Here is a 21,428-nt window from a genome sequence, read left to right as displayed (position 1 = left end):
GACTTGTTCGTACATGTTGAGCGGTACGTTTGAACTGGGTCTGGGGGGTATGGCAGCCTGGCACCAAGGTCTCGACCAATAGTAGAATGGAGACTATTATGGGATGTTCAGTAGGCTAGAATGGATATTCAATGCATATTGTACAAGGAATATACAAGGGATATCAGGGAATATTAGAGAATATACAAATACAATTAAATATATATATACAAATAAATATATATATTCGGTTTAATCTGGCCCTTCACAACAGTTTTCAAATAAACGCTAGATGATCAATATTATACGTGCACGCACGCACATTACGGCCGCGCGCGGATAATCGCCTCGTTGATTTCCTCTCGGAGTTTTACATTGAAACCGAAAGAAGACATTTCACAAAACAGCTTATAACTTCATCAAACTTACTCTGATTATCCTACCACTGATAACATAGAGTCCTTACCTGACATCAGATGGTATCCAACTGGTATATTCCAATTCCTGATCACCATTCGAAAAAATCGATACGTGTATGGATCCAACGCGACACAGTGGATCTCCATGATCCGCGGGGATCTGAGGCTCCAGAATGAACTCTAGTAACCCCGGCTGGATCAGTGAACTGGAAAATGTGGAGTACCGGATTTTTTTCCCCATTCATTTTCATTGAGTCCATTCCAAAATCACTTATGTCATCTGGGAGACGACAGGGGGCGCTTTTTTCCACAGTGATCACCGGCGCAGCTCGGCAATACTCGGGTAGGCTCGGGTGATGCAATAATTTTTCAGATCGCAAAAAAAAAAAAAAAAAAAAAATCCGAGAAATCTCGTGAGTGGCTAGCAACCACCTATAAAAAAACACGAGAAATCTCGTGAGTGGCACTGAAAGAGTTAATTGTACAGAGTTTTTCTCCACTTGCTCACGGACCTTGCCATATAGTTTTGGCATTTCAACTTGGCTAAGGAGGCTGAGAGGAGACTTGCTTTAGCGCAGCAACGGGCAAACGTTAGCCGCTAACTAACGTTCTAACGTGACTCCGCGGCACCAGTTCCATTAGTGAGGAAAGGGGGGGGGGGGGGTATATTGACAAGGCTTGACAACAGAGGTTCAAAGATAACTTCACATTTATTGGCTATTCGTTTCTTTATATTGCTTTCTCCATCGGGCTGCTGCCGTTTCCAACTGTGTTGACAATGACATCCTGGTGTGACATCATCAACTACGGCAACTAGGAGGCTCAAACCTCAAACATCACGCTCTCTCGCTCCCTCTCTCGGTACGTTGTCAAGCATGTACACTAAAGTTAAGTTATGCTGGAGTTTTATTGTGTTCGAGTTCACTTTGTGCCGCTTGATTTAACTGTATTTCATGAAAAAGGTGTTTTTCAGAGATGGAAGTAACTTGAGAAAAGGTTTAGCATCTTTCTATTGCAGCAATAAATGTTCTTAAAATACCTCTGTACTATGTGAAATATGTCCTAGTAGTAATACAAGAGTACAGTAATAGCTGCCATACCAGTGTTTACCCCTTCAGAAGCATTTATATAGACATTTTAAGATAAATGAACATACCGTGATATATACCGTTACTGTCTATGCTTCAAATTATACCATGATATACATTTTAGACCATACCGTCCAGCCCTACCTGAAACATCTTATCACCTGAAACACCTTATGACCTGAAACACCTTATTACCTGAAACACCTTATCACCTGAAACACCTTATCACCCAAAACCAAAACACCTTATCAGCACCTTGTACCTAGACTTACCTACGGTTCTGTACACTTACGTCCATGCAAGTTTCTTTAATTATACAAAAGCTAAGCATTCGGTCACAACACCTTCATCAGGGCAAATGGCACCGCCAATAGCATCAGGTTTAAGGTTAATCTTGTTGTTTGTTTATGACTTTGAAATTAAATGTAAAACAATTCTGAGCCAAACCGGACTTTATACTGTATAATGTATATAATCTACATTATACATATCTGTATATAAATTACAGCTGCGCGAATGATGCTGTATTATTACATTTACACATAAACAGTAAAAAATCTAATGAAATAGTGATCTACATTTTCTTTATTTTTATAGAAACATGACCGAAGAGCAAAACCTCCTATCTGCATATAAAGAAAGTGGGGAAAAACCTCCTATCTGCATATAAAGAAAGTGGGGAAAAACCTCCTATCTGCACTTCAGTCCAGTGTATTGTATTGGGTATCCTTAACTCATTGGATTCCACTGACTTGAGCATCGTTTGTTCCTACCACGCCAACGCTCAAAAAGATAGGAATAAGTGGCGGTGTTTGCAGGGCTATATTCTATATTATAGCTATGGATACAATACTATGGCCCATTTGACACCAACTATCTATCGTTCAATATGTGAAAAAGAAAGATTTTTTTCATCAATACATTCGCGTGTTATACCGTGGTGAATATAAGTATAGTTTTAGAGTGATCCTGTCTAATCCCAGAAAACAACGATATGCAGCCTTGAATTTCACTAAAAGCGTTGCCGTTTCTCACCTGGACACGCTACTATTTCCAAATCAAATGTATATAATAGGTATTATGTTTCATCATGAATGCATGAATGGGGGGGGGGGGGGGGGTCGTTTTTTGATGCTTTGATCGTCACCAACGGCATACGTTGTGGAGTAACGTTACACACACACACGTTGCGATCGAGGTGAGATCATGGTTGGATCAAAGCAGGATTGATATAATTTAGTCCTTACCTTCACTAGGAGGTACCCCAAAAAGAATATTCCAATTGTCTGATCGCGAGTCCAAGTATTGGTGTCCATCGTGTCGCCAACATAATCCACCACAGCATTGGGGGCATTTGACGCTTCTCAATGCGATCGGAATACCCGCTCGACTCGCCTGACAAAGAAAACTGCACCCGGAGACATTTGAACGTTGCACAGGCCAAGATATAAGGTTTCAAAGGGTGCTCGATACTGCCACCTGGGAGGATGCGGCCGGTATTGCACTTTGGCATTCTCAGGATGATTCCCCATGTTAACCCAGAGTCTGTGTGCCTGTAATGAATAGAAATATCGAATAAAAGAAATAACGATGAAAACCCGACTATACTCGGGTCTGGCGCTGAACGGGTGGCGAGATAACCAGACTATCCTCGGGTCTGGCGCTGATTGAGTTAAGAAATAGCATTATGCAAGAAAAGAACACTCTCAAAAAAGTTAATCTTTAAGGCGGCTGGGTGGCACAGCGGACATTGCGCTCGTCACCAACGCACGAGACACCGGGATCGAATCCGGCTGTGGGCGTTGCCTCCGGCTTGGGCCGGCCGTCATACTAACTCAATTGGCAGAGTTAGTGGGTGGAAGTCGATGGGTGGTAATCTGGACGTTGTAAACAGCGACTCCTACAGGTCGGTTGGGGTGCCTGCACAGCAGAGACAGGAAAATGGCGGGGGTAGTGTGAGCCTCCCACATGTTACACCTCGCCAAATGAGAGTCCGCGCTGGCAGGTGAAAAGATGTGACAGGCTGCCTCCACATGTATCGGAGGGGACATGTGATGCAAGGCTTCTATCCTCCCTACAACCGGCCAGTGGGTGGCACATGCAAGCAACGTTCAAGACAGGGGAGGGGAGAATTGGCACGGCAAATTGGGATGGAAGAAAAATTGAAAAAGAGGAGAAAAAAGTGGATCAAAAAATAAAATAAAAAGTAAATCTTTCAGATAGGAGGTTTTGCTCTTCAGCCATCGATGTGTTTATCATTACACCTAGGGCTGGGCGATATGGAAAAAAATCATATCGCGATAACGATATGATAATGTTATCATATTTCTCGATATCGATAATTATCGAATTGTTATAAGTATAATTTTTTTTTTTTTTTTTTTAACAACATATGTATGTTTATTTTGCAGCAATTCTTTGTCATTGCCGCCATCTTTAGTGTTACAGCCCCTCACACTCCAGTTCTCAGGCTGCAGCTGGTTTAAAAGCGAAAGTAAACCGGCTTCTCTGCTGGCTGTGGCTCCAGGGGAGTTGAACAGTTCTGGCTCTGCTAGTTTATTTTTGATCTTTTGGCGCTTTTTTGGTGGACAAACCACTGCACATGTGCACCGTGACTCGTGACTGGAGTCTAGTTCTGCTAGCACACATAGCCTACTGTGTACAGACGGTTTCAAACTGTATTTTAAATTAGAAAGCAAACAAAATAAATGGACAAGAGAAAAATAAATCTCAATTTGGTCAGTATCGTCATTTGGACAAGCAAAGCCATTACTTTAAGTTGCAGGCAAGAAAGACAAGTCTGTCCACTATCTCTGGTTTTAAAACTGCCCTGTTGCAGGTATAAAAAAAAAAAAAAAAAAAAAAAAAAAAAAAAAAAATGATTTTTTTTTATTTCGATATTCTATATAGATTATTAAAATATATCGCGATATTTATCGTTATATCGCCCAGCCCTAATTACACCCCAAAGAAAGAGTGCATACCTTGCCGCTCTGGTAGGGGTAGTACCACTTCAGGTTGCTCTTCTTGTAGTCGTGGCGTGCTTGTTCGAACCACTTAGCGGTGTAGGTCCGCGGCAGGCCGCTCTCCTCTGCAATCTCATCGTACACCTCGGACGTGGGACACTGCGTGCGGACGAAGACCTTCCTCAGAATGTGGATCTGCTCCGGTGTTTTCTTCAAGATCCTCCTGGCAGCCTGGGGCCCGCTAAGCCGATCCTGGCCTGAGGAAGCGGCAGTGGTAGCTTTGATCTTCCCGCCGTTCCTGCTAGCTTTGATCTTCCCGCCGTTCCATCTAGCTTTGATCTTCCCGCTAGCTTTGATCTTCCTGCCGTTCCCTCTAGCTTTGATCTTCCCACCGTTCCCGCTAGCTTTGATCTTCCCGCTAGCTTTGATCTGCCCGCCGTTCCGTCTAGCTTTGATCTTCCCGCCGTTCCCTCTAGCTTTGCTCTTCCCGCCGTTCCCGCCCTTCACCGCTTTGACGTCAGTGTCTTTGGACTCGACAGCAGGGGGCGTTTTAGTGACCTGTTTAGTGACATCACACATAGTAAATGGTAAATGGGCTGCATTTATATAGTGCTATGTAGTAGAGGTTGAGTACTTTATAATCTAAAGATGGTAAATTAGTGTTGTGTTCATTCATAGTTAAAGACAGTAGAGGTCGAGTACTTTATTACCTAAAGATGGTAAGTTAGAGTGTTGTGTTCATTCATAGTTAAAGATAGTAGAGGTTGAGTACTATATTATCTAAAGATGGCAAGTTAGAGTGATTGGTTGACCTGTTGAGGTTCTTCATCTGCTTCTTCAACTACGCCATCTTCGTTCCTCCTGTCCTCCTCATCCTCCTCCTCCTCGATGCGGTCGCCATCCGTGACGTCCTCCCTTTGCTCGTTCACCTCCATCCTGCCCCCGGTGTCTGTGTGAGTCTCCTCCTCCTCCTTGTCCTCCTCTCCATCTCCCTCGTCTTCGCTGAAGGCCTCCCTGCGCTCTTTGACCCTCTCTGCGAACCAGTCCCTGACCTGCTCGTAGCTCATCCTGGACCGGATCACCAGCTCGTCCAAGTCAGTCTCCTTTAAGACCCTGTGCTTGAGGTAGTGCTCCTTCAGAAACTCCTGACCCGCCTTCACCTGAAACACAACAAGACATAGAGTCTAATAACAGCGTGGCAACATTAGCTTTAGCTTCGCTTGACGTTAGTGATGGTGGATGCTAGCTGCTAACGTTAGCACCAGCAAAGCTCTAGAACAAAAGCATGCACTTCCTAATTCGTTACAGGCCTGAGCATCCATAATTAAAATGAACATACTACCTAGGATCAATTTTGTCAGCTCAATGCTTCCCCTTCCTCCTCCAATAGACCACTGGCATAAGACTCAAACTATGATATCCAAATTCATTTGGAATAATAAACGCCAGAGAATCAAAAGAACTAACACTCAATGTAGGAAACAGGATGGGGGCTTGGCAATCCCCGATTTAAAGTTTTATTTCTGACGGGCGGCTGAGTGGCGCAGTGGGCAAGGCGCTCGCCACTAACGCAGGAGATGCTGGTATCGATTGCTGGTTGCTACCGGCTTGGCCGGTCGTTCATACTAACACAATTGGCAGTGTTAGAGGGTGGGAAAGCCGGTGGGTGGGGATTGGACGTTGTGGACAGCGACTCCTACAGGTCGGTTGGTGCGCCTGTACAGCAGAATCAGGAAGTATCGGGGGCAGCGTGAGCCTCCCACGCGTTACTCCTCGCCACTGAGAGATCGCGCTGTTCAGGTGAAAAGATGCGACAGCTGCCTCCTCGTGTACCGGAGGGGACACGTGATGCAAGGCTTGGTCCTCACTGCAGCCGACCAGTGGGAGGCATAGTCTAGCAACTTTCGAGACAGGGGAGGGGAGAATTGAAGGGAGAATTGGCGAGGCGAAATTGGGATGGGAGAAAAATAGAAAATAAGGAGAAAAAGTGGATCCAAAAAAAAAGTTATATTTCTGGTCCTTCTCGCTGAGGCCATTGATAAACTGGCTGGACCCTGAAATTGCTGTGTCATGGCACTCCTTAGAAGCAGCAGCGGTCTCACCACAAAGACTACAGGATGTAGTATACTCCACTATTCCTATATCATTATTTCTTTTATTAGCGATATCCATTCATTTTCATCCATCCAGCCTGATGTTTTCATTGGGAATGGGTCTGAGCTCGCAAAAGGGCAAATACCGCCACCTACGCCTTCCAGCTGTTATTGCACTCCATTAGAAATGGTGTAGTTTCTTTTCTGGGACGATCCGAGCCGTGCAGCGTCATGTGTAACGCTCGGTAATGTGGGACGGACCTCCACAAACAGTATTTGGAATGGCGATCAGATAATTGGATTATAGTGCTGTTGGGTGCAGGAGGGGACTGGGGGAGCCTCGCGCTACAAGGCCTTTTTCATTCTTGTATGAGGAAGGATAATAACGATAATCTAGCATTGATTTCAGGATGATTAGATAATCAGGCGAAAAATTACAACGTGTTTAGTGTATTCCACTAAAGGGCTATTATCGCATCTTTTCCTGGGATTACTAAGAATCACCAAAACTATATTCATATTCAAAACGGTATAAAACGGAAATGTACGGATGAAAAAACCCTTTTGTACATGTTGACTGGAAGCAACTCACTGACAATCGACGGGTGTATTAGCCCCATAGCTATAATATAAAATATATGTTAAGCACTCGCAAATATCGCAGTTCCCCCATTGATTAAAGCGATGGCGTAATAGCTCCCTCTGGCGCATTAAACGATGGCGCAGAATGAGTTAATATTCCTCACTGGGAGAAGAGGGGAGTTCATACTCTGGAAGATATATATGATAAAAACGGTCTTCAAGCTTTTCAGGACCTAAAAGAGTTTTATGATATACCTGGCGAATCGTTCTTCCTTTACCTACAACTACGGTCGGCACTCAGGGCCCGCGGTGTACCGTGGGCTCAGACATTGCACCCACACCCCTTTGTCAGGCTTATCGCCGACTGGACAACCACAAGAGGGTTTGTCTCAGATTTATACATTATATACGTTTAATCAAATCCACATATAAAAGATTTACATTAGATACAGTCTGGCAAGGGGACATCCCAGATTTAGACACTGAGTTTGACTGGGACAACGTTTGGACAAATGCTATATTAGCCTCCCGCAACCCTAATCACCAACAAATTCATTTAAATTATATTCATAGGACGTATCTCACACCTAGGAAACTGTTTGCTATGGGACTGGTGGCCAACTCCCGGTGCACTTTATGCTCTCTAAGAGCCACCGGCACATATATGCCAATGGCCTGGGATTGCCCAACAGTTGCCCATTTCTGGAAATCTATAGCGGATAGACTCTCGGGCATCTGTAACATATCGATTCCACTCACGGCAACAACATCAACTTGGCCGTTAACCCCTAATTTCTCACTTTTTATGTTGTGTCTGTCCACTATGTTTGTTACTTTTGTTATTTTCCCCCCTATGTAAAGCGACCTTGGGTCTTTTGAAAGGCGCTATATAAAATGAAGCTATTATTATTATTATTATTATTATTATTATTATTATTATTATTATTATTATTATTATTAACATTACTCCTAAACGATATATCTTCACTACTGAAGGAATCTATGTTTTTCAATGTGTATATAATGTAAATATCTGGTGGATGACAGCATCTACTCATAGCCATCTCAGAGGAGGAGGACAACAGAGAGTGAGTGTGTGTTAGCAGAAGACTAATAGCAGAGCCATGGGCTCCGAGGCCGTCGGCAGCTTGTTAACAAACACTGATAAGCACTGGTGGAGGCAGGTTTGGTCAGAGCTACGGGGAGAGTTTTACATAGATAGAAACGGACGTTTAGTGTGTTAACACATTGATTGCCACGCAGTATGCCCATCATTATACCCAGTCTGCCACCGCTGTAAGCCTATGGAGATGTTTACCTTCTTTGCAGGGCTATAACTTTTTAAATATTATAGCTATATCTACATTACTATGGCCCATTCAACATCGATTATCTATTGTTCCGGATGTGGGAACGTTATATTTTTTCATTCATACATTGTTGTGTTAATACCGTCGAGAATATAAGTATGTTTTTAAGCTTTTCCGCTGTAATTCCAAAAACGATAGTTATAGACCCTGACGCATATGATAAGATTATCGATTGGCGTTTCTTTCCTATACTATACACGCTATATTAAGAAATTCAAATGTATATGATCGGTATACATTATGCTTCATCATGCGTGAAGGAAAGGGGGGGGGGGGTCGTTTATAATTCCTTGATCGTCAGTAACGGCTTTATTTAGTATGGGTTGATATATTGATCAGACTGATTGCAAAGAAATGGACAATCGGGCTGAAAATAACGTTAGTGTCCTCTTACCGTTCGCCGATGAGACTGGAGGAAAAATATCCCAATTATTTGACGTCGATCTCCTAGATCCATTTCCGGTTTGTATGACGCAATAAACGCCGAAATCATATAGATTATTGCGTTTCGAAAGCGATCCAAATGCACTCGAGTGTGTATATTGATCCACGCCACAATATATCTCTGGCGGAGGAATTTCCTCGATGAACCGATCGCCACTTCCGGTTTGGCGTGAGTGTAACTCGCCCGACCATCCACCAGGCGGCGGTATTGAGGCGTTGCAATATCAGACAGGGTGCCGCTGCAGTCCGGAGGGAGGCTGGATGAATTATGAATGCCATGGCGAAAAAATGAAATATTGATCCCAATAACGATTTACGCCGTTGTTGGCGTTCAACGCATGGCGGGCAATAACGATTTACGCCGTTTATGGTGCACAATGTGTTAAAGGTGAACAGCCGTTGCCATGGTAGCGTGTCACGTAGTAACGAGAAGAGGGGGCGGGGCCCATTGCTAGGGGGAGAACATTATGAGCCATGAGTTCCTTCCGGGGTAAGTTAGATTGAGACACGACGCACAGGCGAGCAGACGCGTTGATCAGAGACTTTCAGATCCCTCCTCACCCTCGCTGGGGAGGGGAAGTGACACATCATCGCTAGCTTCGTCTAACAGGGAATGGTTGTTGGCTACGACGAGGCCTCAGAACTAGGGATGTCCGATATTATCAGCCTACCGATATTATCGGCCGATATCGGCATTAAAATGTGATATCGAAAAATATCGGTATCGGTTTTCATTGTTTTTTTTTTACATTTCTATAACCTTTATTTACCCAGGCAAGCAAGTAAGAACAAATTCTGATTTTATTTATTGTCAAAAGTATGCATAATGGGGGCGCCCCAGTGGCGAACCACATAGCGTGCTCAGCCGCGACACGGCCGACCCGGGTTCGACTCCCGAACCCGTCGTTATTTGCCAAATGTCTTACTTCCACTCTGTCTCCCATTCCTCCTCCGTCTCTCTCTACTGGACTGCCCAGTAGAAATAAAGCGATAAAACGCAAAAAAAAAAAAAAGAAAAAAAAAAGTATGCATAATGTTGTGTTAATTCCACAACAAGAGATATGTAATGTTAATTACCTGAAATTATTCCATTTTTGGGGGGGGGGGGGGGGGGGAAACCCTGCATATATCGGTATCGGTTGATATCGGTATAGGATATTAAGAGTTGGACAATATCGGTATATCGGTATCGGTAAAAAAGCCAATATCGAGCATCCCTCCTCAGAACCATTGGACTAATGAGAGAACCATTGGACTAATGAGAGAACCATTGGACTAATGAGAGAAGAGACGGTGGAGAATAATGAATTTGGTCAAGGACATTACAGAATAGGTTACATCTCGTACGGAGCTATGTTTATGAAAATAAACATCAGGAAAGAGATCACATTGCAGTGTCGTTTCTTATGACTACGGATGTACTAACAGGGGTTGATACAGTGTGAGACAGCTAATGAGATATCCAAGTAAAATGACACAACGCGGAGGCCAGTCACGGAACAGCAGGTGACGAGTGAGAGAAGTGATTAAAGGCTAGAAACACTGATATCTAACAAACTTGGTGCCTTACGCCGGATTTTGATTAAAGATAACAATGGAAAAATACTTTTCAATGGGGCGACAGTGAACAACAGCCAGTGTGTGGGAGAATCATGAACTCGAGCCAAGCCGGCAAGCAAGGCGGGCCAGCCATGGGAGAGAGAAAGCCGACCGAGAGAGGCAGCCATGGGAAGCGAGTCGAGCGGTCATGAACCACAGCCAACGAGCGCCGTAGAGCCAAAATGAGAGTTTGAGTCTTTAAGCCAAACAAACAAATATGCATCCGTAAAAATGATTAGCGACACAGAGAAAGCCAGCTTTGATGTAAACATTTGAGATGAGAGAATGGGCATAAAACAGCTGCGATTATGTGTGTTTTGGGGCTTCGGAGCGGAGCTTTAGAGATAAGCTGCCGTTGTTTTGAAGAGAGCATGTAGGGTCTTATCTAGAAGGAATGAAAACAAAACAGCAGAATGAGTGTAAAAGGAGACCGTTGAGAGAGAAGGCATTAAAGGGACAGTGCTACAAAAATGAGATATGGGAGCGAGGTGACAACACGTGTGTGTATGAAGTTTAAAGGTCGTGTATGTGAAATTTCACTTGAATAGGGACGCCTTGATCAAGGGAAATTAATGCATGAGTCTGCCGCCCTCTAGTGGTGGGAGGGGGTATTGCATGGAAAATTCCATCAATGCATGACACGTCGGCTGAAAATGACTCCATCCTTAGAGAATGAGTCTGCTGCCCTCTAGTGGAGTGGGGGGGAGGGTATTGCATGGGAAAATTCCATAAATGCTTTGACACATCGCCTGAGATGACTCCAGCCTTAGAGAATGAGTCTGCCACCCTCTAATGGTGGGAGGGGGTATTGCATGAAAGTTTCCATCTAGAGGATGAGTAGGTCGCCACCTAGTGGCAGAGTGGGGTAGTGCTGGGAAGTTTCCCTTACCCATAGGGTTGTAGGTCTCTGCTACCATCTAGCGGCGTAGTTTGGTGATGCAGGGAAATATTTAAATATAGGTATCTGCTACCATCTAGTGGCGTAGTTTGGTGATGCGGGGAAGTATTTAAATATAGGTATCTGCTGCCATCTAGTGGCGTAGTTTGGTGATGCAGGGAGGTGTTGATTTAGGACGGAGCTGAGGAACCCAGCGTTCGTTGTTGACTATTGCTGAGACCCAAGGGGAAGGCCTGTGTACAGAAGACTCCTGGTTTTTCCTTTTCTGCTTTCAGAGTCTGGACACCGCCGACAGCGAGCGAGGGAGACCACGACAGCGGTGGAGACGACCAACGAAGCAGAGTCCAGCAATCACAGGCGGTGTTGCTCCGGGAGGGAAGAGGCAGGCGGGACGGGGCTTTCCTACAAAGCCACTGTTTTGAGGCATTTGAAACAAAATCATGGGCGGGTTTATTGTTGAATCATGGACAAACAGGGACTTCCTTCCAGAGTCAATCAAGAGATCGAGAGACAAGACGACAGTGTGAAGTCCTGTGTGTTCATTGATAATAATTTACAGAAGTAGGAGATAGGTTGAAAACCTTATTGAGGATTTATATATAGATATATAAGATATAGATATATAAGGTATATATAGGGGGGGGGGATTTATGACAATTTCCTGTAGTGTTAATATAGTCCTCTCGGGACAGATAAACCATTTCTCTAGCAGGATCAAGGGAGGGGAGAGGTGAGTTTATTTCGGGGAGGGACCCCAAAGACAACAAGGGGTGGCCAAGAGAGTGCTAAGTGGCTGTGGATTTCTCTGGGTGTCGTTATGTTGATGGACTGCCATGTGTTCCCTGGTGCCCCGGGGGAGGCACGGTAGGCATCGACCAACGAGATCACAGTTTTGACGAGATGCTGTCTTCTTTCCTCGGGCACGATGGAGGGGGGCCGTGTACGTTAAAACGACAGCCGAGTAGATTGAAAAACCAAGTAGCTTGTTGATTCTGAAGGTTGATTAAGAATCAAAGGGAGGATTGAAGGAATCTATGTTTTTCAATGTGTATATAATTAGGGATGTCCCCGATCTGATCACGTGATTGGGGCCGATCACGTGATTTTCCGAAGATCGGGATTGGCAAAAAATAAATAAAAAAAATCATCAATTTTTTTTTTTTTTTTATATTCAACAAACATGACCATGTTCACGTCTTAAACTCATACTGAGGCCTTAGTTTTGGTTTTAAATTGCATATCACCATTCATTTATTTATTGTCACACAGAGCAGAAGAATTTAGCCAAAACAAACCAATAGTATCCAGCTGCAGAACGGCAGACCGGCCACACTCTCAGACCCAAAAAAAAAAAAAAAAAAAAAACATATACACATATATATATATTAGGGCTGTCAGTTTATCGCGTTAATTAGATTAATTAATTACACAGCAAATTATCGCGTTATGAAAATTAACTCAAAATTAATTACAAAAAAAAAGTTTTTTTTTTTTTTTTTTTTTATATAATATTTTTTTTGTATCTCATTCATTCCATAAGAATGTAGAATACACATTTACAGATGTTTTTTAATATGGTCCATTTGCATGTTCTTGGTATCTGATTCTAGGGACATCTATGAATCTCAGGGAATGTATTCCCAGTGTCAGAAATACTGTGGGCTAGATCCACAAAGAATGAATTGCACAGTGCAAGTTGCACCCTTACTTACAATTCATTATGAATTGAAAATGGGGGACCCTGATGTAAACAAGACAAAAGTCTTTCTCTGATCTGCATCCCCTTAACAATTGTGTGTATTGAGCCGTACTGTATTGTACCCATTCTGCAATCTGTTAATAACATTTTCATTCAATCACTCAATCTGCGCTGTGATTGATTGAATGAAAATTTTATTTTGAGTAAATTGTAATGAACCAAATGAGAATATCAATATTTTTTTGTTATCTTTGACTGTGAATAACACCATGCTCAAATTGACCAGACCTGAAAAATCTAAGCAAATTAATAGATGGAAGATGATCAAACAGAAGGTTTTGTAGATACAGTACTGAATTCTGCCATCCGGACACATGCAATTTGAAATATGATTATAGAATATAGAATATCAGGCATAAAATGGTTATGCGATTAAAATGCGATTAATTAGATTAATTAATTACAAATCCTGTAATTAATTAGATTAATTTTTTTAATCGCCTGACAGCACTAATATATATATATATATATATATTTTTTTTTTAATCCCAATTTCTCACATTACATTCACCCTGAATGTTGACGTTATCCAGGTGAAAAGTTAACTTCATTCAAGCGAGGCATTGCAATCCTTGACATAAATCATTTGATGTATAATTAAATCAAAGGAAATGCGTTTGGGTCTGAGAGTGTGGCTGGTCTGCCGTTCTGCAGCTGGATACTATTAGTTTGTTTTGGCAAAATTCTTCTGCTCTGTGTGACAATAAATAAATGAATGATGATATGCTATTTAAAACCAAAACTAAGGCCTCAGTATGAGTTTAAGATGTGAACATGGTCATGTTTGTTGAATAAAAAAAGAAAAAAAAATTATCTGATCGGGAAAGATCGGTATCGGTAGATACTCAAAATCACATGATCGGGATCGGATCGGGAGCAAAAAAATGTGATCGGGACATCCCTATATATAATGTAAATATCTGGGGGATGACAGCATCTACTCATAGCCATCTCAGAGGAGGAGGACAACAGAGAGAGAGAGTGTGTGTGTGTTAGCAGCAGACTAATAGCAGAGCCATGGGCTCAGAGGCAGTCGGCAGCTTGTTAACATAAACACTGATAAGCACTGATGGAGGCAGGTTTGGTCAGAGCTACGGGCAGAGTTTGACATCGACAGAAACGGACGTTTAGTGTGTTAAAGGTGAACAGCCGTTGCCATGGTAGCGTGTCACGTCTGTTTACATTTGCCGGTCCTCTAGAGATTTATTAGACGCATCCCAATGGCCCCGAATGTGTTAAGGGGATGCAGACTAGAGAAAGACTTTCGTCTTGTTTACATCAGGGTCCCCCATTTTCAATTCATAATGAATTTTAAGTAAGGGTGCAACTTGCTCTGTGCAATCCATTCTTTGTGGATTTAGCCCTTAGTGTAGTAGCAAAGCACACAGGGTCACTTTAGTGGTTGTGTAGTGCTTTAGTGGCACGGGTTAAAGGGGGGAAACAACATGTGGATTAGGGAACGGCCATACCTGTGCTGTGGGGATGTAGGCCTGAGGGAACATAGGGCTTAATTTGGGGGGAATCCTTAACACTTTCATTGCCAGCCATGCGGTGCGCCTTACCCCCCTTGAATGCCACCACCCACTTCAATGATAGAGCTCTCATATTTACAAACGCATAAACTGTGTCTTAAATTAATTAATTAAATGTGTCTAATCTGACCGTCGCTTATCAATGACTTGTTTGCAGTCAACATTGTCGAAACGGATTTTTTTTCTTTCTTTTTTATCGGTTAATTTCCGTTTGATACCATTTTGAAAAACGCTTGTTTTTTTTAAGTTTCAGGAAAATATAAAGATTCTGTGATAATCGCCCTTTACTGGAATATTCTGGAATACACAATATTTTTTGTCATTTTTCTGCCTATTTATTAATCGTTTTCAAATAAACGCTAGATTATCGATAGTATGTGTACGTATGCACGCTATAGAAGCGAGCTGAAAAATCCATTCTCTCATTTCCTGATCAGCACACACAGACACACACACACACATATAGGGCACACGACACGTTGATATCTCTGTGAAAAAGGTCCGATTATCCTAAGACTGGTAAAATAGATTCCTTACCTCAGATCAGATGTTCTCCAAAAAGATTATTCCAATTCCTGATCGCCATTCCAAATATCGATTGCGTTTATTGATCCAACGCTGGGTATGTATTCCACGCTGTTCTGATGGTCCACAATGAATCCGATCCTCTCGGGTGACTTGCCCGAGAAGTAAAATGAGGAAGCAGGATTTTTTTTTACCATGTGTTTCATTCAATCCATTCCAAAGGGGTGCAGTACAACAGGGAGAGACGATAGGGGGCGGTATTTTCCCAATGGAGCTCAAGAGTTTGCAGCACTAACGTGAGTCTAGATTGACAGACAGACAGACAGACAGACAGACAGACAGACAGACAGACAGACAGACAGACAGACAGACAGACAGACAGACAGACAGACAGACAGACAGACAGACAGACAGACAAACCCTGTTCTAGACGGCCGCCGGTCCCTTTGGCATCCCACAGTAAAAAAAATAATCTATATTGGAATCACAATGATGATTATTTGCCAAGTATATCTTAAAAAGCAGCTGTGTGAATGATGCTGTTATTCAGGCGGCTACGTGGCGTAGTGGGCAAGGCGCTCGCCACGAATGACTGAGACGCTGGGCTTGCCTGTTCGAGCCCAGCGCTCCACATTGCTTTCAGTTTAGCTGGTCGTTCATACTAATACACATTGGCCGTATTAGGGGGTGGGAAACTGATGGGTGGGGATCGGGCGTTGTGGACAGCGACTCCTACAGGTCGGTTGGTGCGCCTGCGCAGTAGAATCAGGAAGTGTCGGGGGCAGCGTGAGCCTCCCACGCGTTACTCCTCGCCACTGAGAGATCGAGCTGCGCAGGTGGAAAGATGCGACTGCTGTTACCTCAAGTACCGGAGGGGACTTGTGCTATGTATGACTTAGTCCACATTGCAGCCGGCTTGTGGGAGGCAAGAAACAGCGTTCGTGACAGGGGAGGGTTGAATTGGATGATACGAAATTGGGATGGGAGAAAATATAGAAAATGGGAGAAAAAGTGGATCAAAAAAAAATGATGCTGTTATTCAATTTTAACACAAACAAATCGGAAATCCAATCGAATTGTGATAAAAAAAAGATATATATTCGTATAGAAACATGTGTTTTATCATTACACCCCAAATAAAACAAGAGTGCGTACCTTGCCGCTCTGGTAGCGGTAGTACCACTTCAGGTTGCTTTTCTTGCTTAAGTAGTAGCGCGTGTCTCTGAACCAGTTAGCGATGTCGGTCCGGGGCAGGCCACTCTCCTCGGCCATCTCGTCGTACTCCTCGGACGCGGGCCACTGCGTGCGCACGAAGGTCCTCCTCAGAATGTGGAGCTGCTCTGGTGTCTTCTTCACAATCTTACTGGCAACCGGGGGAGTGTCTGGTGACAAGCTCTGCACAAATAAAAATCTGTTCTTTAATGGAGGATGTTTAAAATGATCCTCCCAAAATATAGTAGGTTACAGCTTTAACAACAGAGGTAGTTGTCTTAGTTCTGTGTATATACATCTGCCAAACACATGAAACACTGCATCACCTGAAACACCTGAAATACCTTATCACCTGAAACACCTTGTGACCTGAAACACCTTATGACCTGAAACACATTATCACCTGAAACACCTTATCACCTGAAACACCTTATGACCTGAAACACATTATCACCTGAAACACCTTATCACCTGAAACACCTTATGACCTGAAACACCTTGTGACCTGAAACACCTTATCACCCAAAATATCTTATCAGCACCTTGTACCTAGACTTACCTAAGGTTCTGTACACTTACGTCCATGCAAGTTTCTTTAATTATACAAAAACCAAACATTCGGTCACATCACCTTCATCAGGGCAAATGGCACCGCCAATAGCATCAGGTTTAAGGTAAATCTTGTTGTTTGTTTATGACTTTGAAATTAAAAGTAAAACATTTCTGAGCCAAACCGGACTTTATACTGTATAATGTATATAATCTCCATTATACATATAATCTGTATATAAATTACAGCTGCGCGAATGATGCTGTATTATCACATTTACACATAAACAGTCAAAAATCGAATGAAATAGTGATCTAAAAAAAAGAAATTTGTATAGAAACATGACCGAAGAGCAAAACCTCCTATCTGCATAATAAGAAAGGGAAAACCTCCTATCTGCATATAAAAAGTGGGGGGAAACCTCCTATCTGCATATAAAAAGTGAGGAAAAACCTCCTATCTGCACTTCAGTCCAGTGTATTGTATTGGGTATCCTTAAGAAATAGCATTCTGCAAGAAAAGAAAATGTTCTCAAAAAAGTTAATCTTTCAGATAGGAGGTTTTGCTCTTCGGCCATCAATGTGTTTATCATTACACCCCAAAGAAAGAGTGCGTACCTTGCCGCTCTGGTAGGGGTAGTACCACTTCAGCTTGCTCTTCTTGTTTTCGTAGCGCATTTTATCGAACCACTTCCTGATGTAGATCCGTGGCAGGCCACTCTCGTTGGCGATCTTGCCGTACCCCTCGGACGCGGGCCACTGCGTACGGTTGAAGACCGTCCTCAGAATCTGGAGCTGCTCCGGTGTTTTCATCAGGATCCTCCTGGCAGCGTGGGGCCCGCTAAGCCGCTCCTGGCCTGAGGAAGCGGCAGCGGTAGCTTTGATCTTCTCGCCGTTCCCGCTAGCTTTGATCTTCCCGCTGTTCCCTCTAGCTTTGATCTTCCCGCTAGCTTTGATCTTCCCACCGTTCCCGCTAGCTTTGATCTTCCCGCCGTTCCCTCTAGCTTCGATCTTCCCACCGTTCCCGCCCTTCACCGCTTTGACGTCAGTGTCTTTGGACTCGGCAGCAGGGGGCGTCTTAGTGACCTGTTTAGTGACATCACACAGTAAATGGTAAATGGACTGCATATATAGTGCTATGTAGTAGAGGTAGAGTACTTTATTATCTAAAGATGGTAAGTTAGTGTTGTGTTCACTCATAGTTAAAGACAGTAGAGGCTGAGTACTTTATTATCTAAAGATGGTAAGTTAGAGTGTTGTGTTCATTCATAGTTAAAGACAGTAGAGGTTGAGTACTTTATTATCTAAAGATGGTAAGTTAGTGTTGTGTTCACTCATAGTTAAAGATAGTAGAGGTTGAGTACTTTATTATCTAAAGATGGTAAGTTATTGGTTGACCTCTTGAGGTGTTCCATCTGCTTCTTCAACTACGTCATCTTTGTTCCTCCCGTCGTCCTCCTCGATGCGGTCGCCATCCGTGACGTCCTCCCCTTGCTCGTTCACCTCCATCCCGCCCCCGCTGTCCATGTGTGTCTCCTCCTCCTCGTCCTCCTCTCTGTCTCCCTCGTCTTCGCTGCCCTCTTTGACCCTCTCTGCGAACCAGTCCCTGACCTGCTCATAGCTCATCTTGGACGGGATTACCAGCTTGTCCAAGTCTGTTTCGTTTAAGACCCTGTGCTTGAGGTAGTGCTCCTTCAGAAACTCCTTACCCTGAAACACAACAAGACACAGAGTCTAATAACAGCGTGGCAACATTAGCTTTAGCTTCGCTTGACGTTAGTGATGGTGGATGCTAGCTGCTAACATTAGCACCAGCAGGCCGCAAAGCTCTAGAACAAAAGCATGCACATTCACACAACGTGTATCAATTCATCGTCAATTTTATAGCTTAGCTTTCTTTTGCAGCTCTACTTAGTGTAGTAGCAAAGCACACAGGGTCGCTTTAGTGGTTGTGTAGTGCTTTAGTGGCACGGGTTAAAGGGGGGCAATATATATAAGTGTAGCAACACTTGCAACCTTTTTCGGCTTGCCATTGCCCCGACTGCTTTGTTGTTGAATCAAGTCAAATCCTAGGTAAGCATGTATTGTCTGTCTGAACGTTGACGTGAGGCACACTTCATAGGTTTTGTTTTGCGGTAAATTAAACGTTGACATCGGACTTTTTTCCCCTAAGGCTTACGTCCATGCAAGTTTCTTTAATTATACAAAAGCCAAGCATTCGGTCACAACACCTTCACCTTCAAATGGCACCGCTATTAGCATCAGGTTTAAGGTTAATCTTGTTGTTTGTTTATGACTTTGAAATTAAATCTGACTTTATACTGTATATAATCTACATTATACATATAATCTGTATATAAATTACAGCTGCGCGAATTATTCTGTATTATTACATTTACACATAAACAGTCGAAAATCTAATGAAATAGTGATACAAAAATATATATATATTAGGGGTGTAAAGGTACACGTATCCGTACCGAACCGAACCGTTTCAGTGTGTACCGTACCGAACAGCTGTGTAGTGTACTGAACGAATACAACGGTATGTTAACCACTAACGACCGCCCACCGGGGGCTGTTTTTTTCACAATCTAATATAATTATTATTATTATAAAAAAAAAAAAATTACAAGTCGATTATTAATTTCAATATAGAATATTCGTTGACAGCCCTACAAGTACAATTAGTTACTGCACACTACATCACCCGAGTGGAACATGGAAAGCCAAACTTTCCCCCACTGTACCGAAAACCTGTACCGAACAGTTGACTTCAAAACCGAGGTACGTACCGTACCGTGGTTTTTGTGTACCGTTACACCCCTAGTATATATGTATAGAAACATGACCGAAGAACAAAACCTCCTATCTGCATATAAAAAGTGCACTTCAGTCCAGTGTATTGTATTGGGTATCCTTAACACATTCAGTGCCACGCAGTTTGCCCATCTTATACCACTCTCTGCCAGTGCTGTAAGCCTATGGAGTCGCTCACCTTCTTTGCAGGGCTATAACTTTTTTAATATTATAGCTATATCGACATTACTATGGCCCATTCAACATCGGGTATCTATCGTTCCGGATGTGGGAACGTTATATTTTTCCATTCATACATTGTCGTGTTAGTACCGTCGTGAATATAAGTATGTTTTTAGAGTGTAGAACAGTAATTCCTAGAACGCGAGTTATAGGCCCAGACGCATATTATACATAATCGATTGGCGTTTCGTTCCTATACACGCTATATTAAAAAATTCAAATGCATATGCTCGGTATACATTATGCTCCATCATGCGTGAAGGAAAGGGGGGGGGGGTCGTTTATGATTCCTTGATTGTCAGTAACGGCTTTCTTTAGTACGACATCATACGTTGATCGGATGGATTGCAATGAAATAAATGGACAATCGAGCTGGAATTAACGTTAGATTCCTCTTACCTGTGGCCGATGAGTCTGGAGAAAGAAAAATCCAATTATTTGATTTCGATCTGCTAGATCCATTTTCCGTTTGTATGACGCAATAAACGCCGAAAGCATATAGATTCTTGCGTCTCGAAAGCGATCGAATGCACTCAAGTGTTTGTCTTGATCAACATAACAAGATAGCTCTGACGGAGGATTTTCCCTGATGCACAGAGCGCCACATCCGGTTTAGAGTGGAGTGCAACTCGCCCAAAATCCACCAGGCGGCGGTATTGAGGCGTTGAAATATCAGACAGAGTCCAGCTGGCTCCCGGAGCCTTCCTGGATGAATTATGAATGCCAATAGCGAATAAAGGAAATAACGATCATAAAAACGAGTAAACTCGTTGTTGGCGTTATTAGATTGGCGGGCAATAACGAGTAAACTCGTTTTTGGCACAGGATGTGTTAAGAAATAGCATTCTGCAAGAAAAGAACACTTTCTCAAAAAAGTTTATCTTTCAGATAGTAGGTTTTGCTCTTCGGCCATCGATGTGTTTATCATTACACCCCAAAGAAAGAGTGCGTACCTTGCCGCTCTGGTAGGGGTAGTACCACTTCAGGTTGGTCTTCTTGTGGTCGTAGCGCGTTTTAACGAACCACTTTGTGATGTAGTTCCGCGGCAGGCCGCTCTCCACGACCATCTCATCGTACGCCTCGGACGTGGGCCACTGCGTGCCGACGAAGACCGTCCTCAGAATGTGGAGCTGCTCCGGTGTTTTCATCAGGACCGTCTTGGCAGCCTGGGGCCCGCTAAGCCGCTCCTGGCCTAAGGAAGCGGCAGCGGTAGCTTTGATCTTCCCGCCGCTCCCGCTAGCTTTGATCTTCCCGCCAGCTTTGATCTTCCCGCCATTCCCGCCCTTCACCGCTTTGACGTCAGTGTCTTTGGACTCGGCAGCAGAGGGCGTTTTAGTGACCTGTTCAGTGACATCACACATAGTAAATGGT

General features: G+C 43.3%; 1 protein-coding gene across 1 annotated transcript in view; it reads right to left on the bottom strand.

Moving 5' to 3' along the window:
• Positions 1–21,428, bottom strand: part of LOC311241782 (uncharacterized protein) — a 148,763-nt gene that overhangs the window by 25,426 nt on the left and 101,909 nt on the right. The window contains exons 17-22 of the mRNA XM_084330689.1: positions 21,011–21,397; positions 18,414–18,725; positions 17,634–18,101; positions 16,410–16,649; positions 5,265–5,612; positions 4,471–5,010 (exon numbers count right to left, since the gene is read on the bottom strand). Of these exons, the coding sequence (XP_084186815.1) occupies positions 4,471–5,010; positions 5,265–5,612; positions 16,410–16,649; positions 17,634–18,101; positions 18,414–18,725; positions 21,011–21,397 (2,295 nt within the window). The remainder of the gene's footprint in view (positions 1–4,470; positions 5,011–5,264; positions 5,613–16,409; positions 16,650–17,633; positions 18,102–18,413; positions 18,726–21,010; positions 21,398–21,428) is intronic.

Source organism: Notolepis coatsorum (assembly GCF_963971535.1).
Source record: "Notolepis coatsorum genome assembly, chromosome: 15".
In the NCBI taxonomy this organism is placed as follows: Eukaryota; Metazoa; Chordata; class Actinopteri; order Aulopiformes; family Paralepididae; genus Notolepis; species Notolepis coatsorum.
This window is presented reverse-complemented; position numbering and strand designations above follow the sequence as displayed.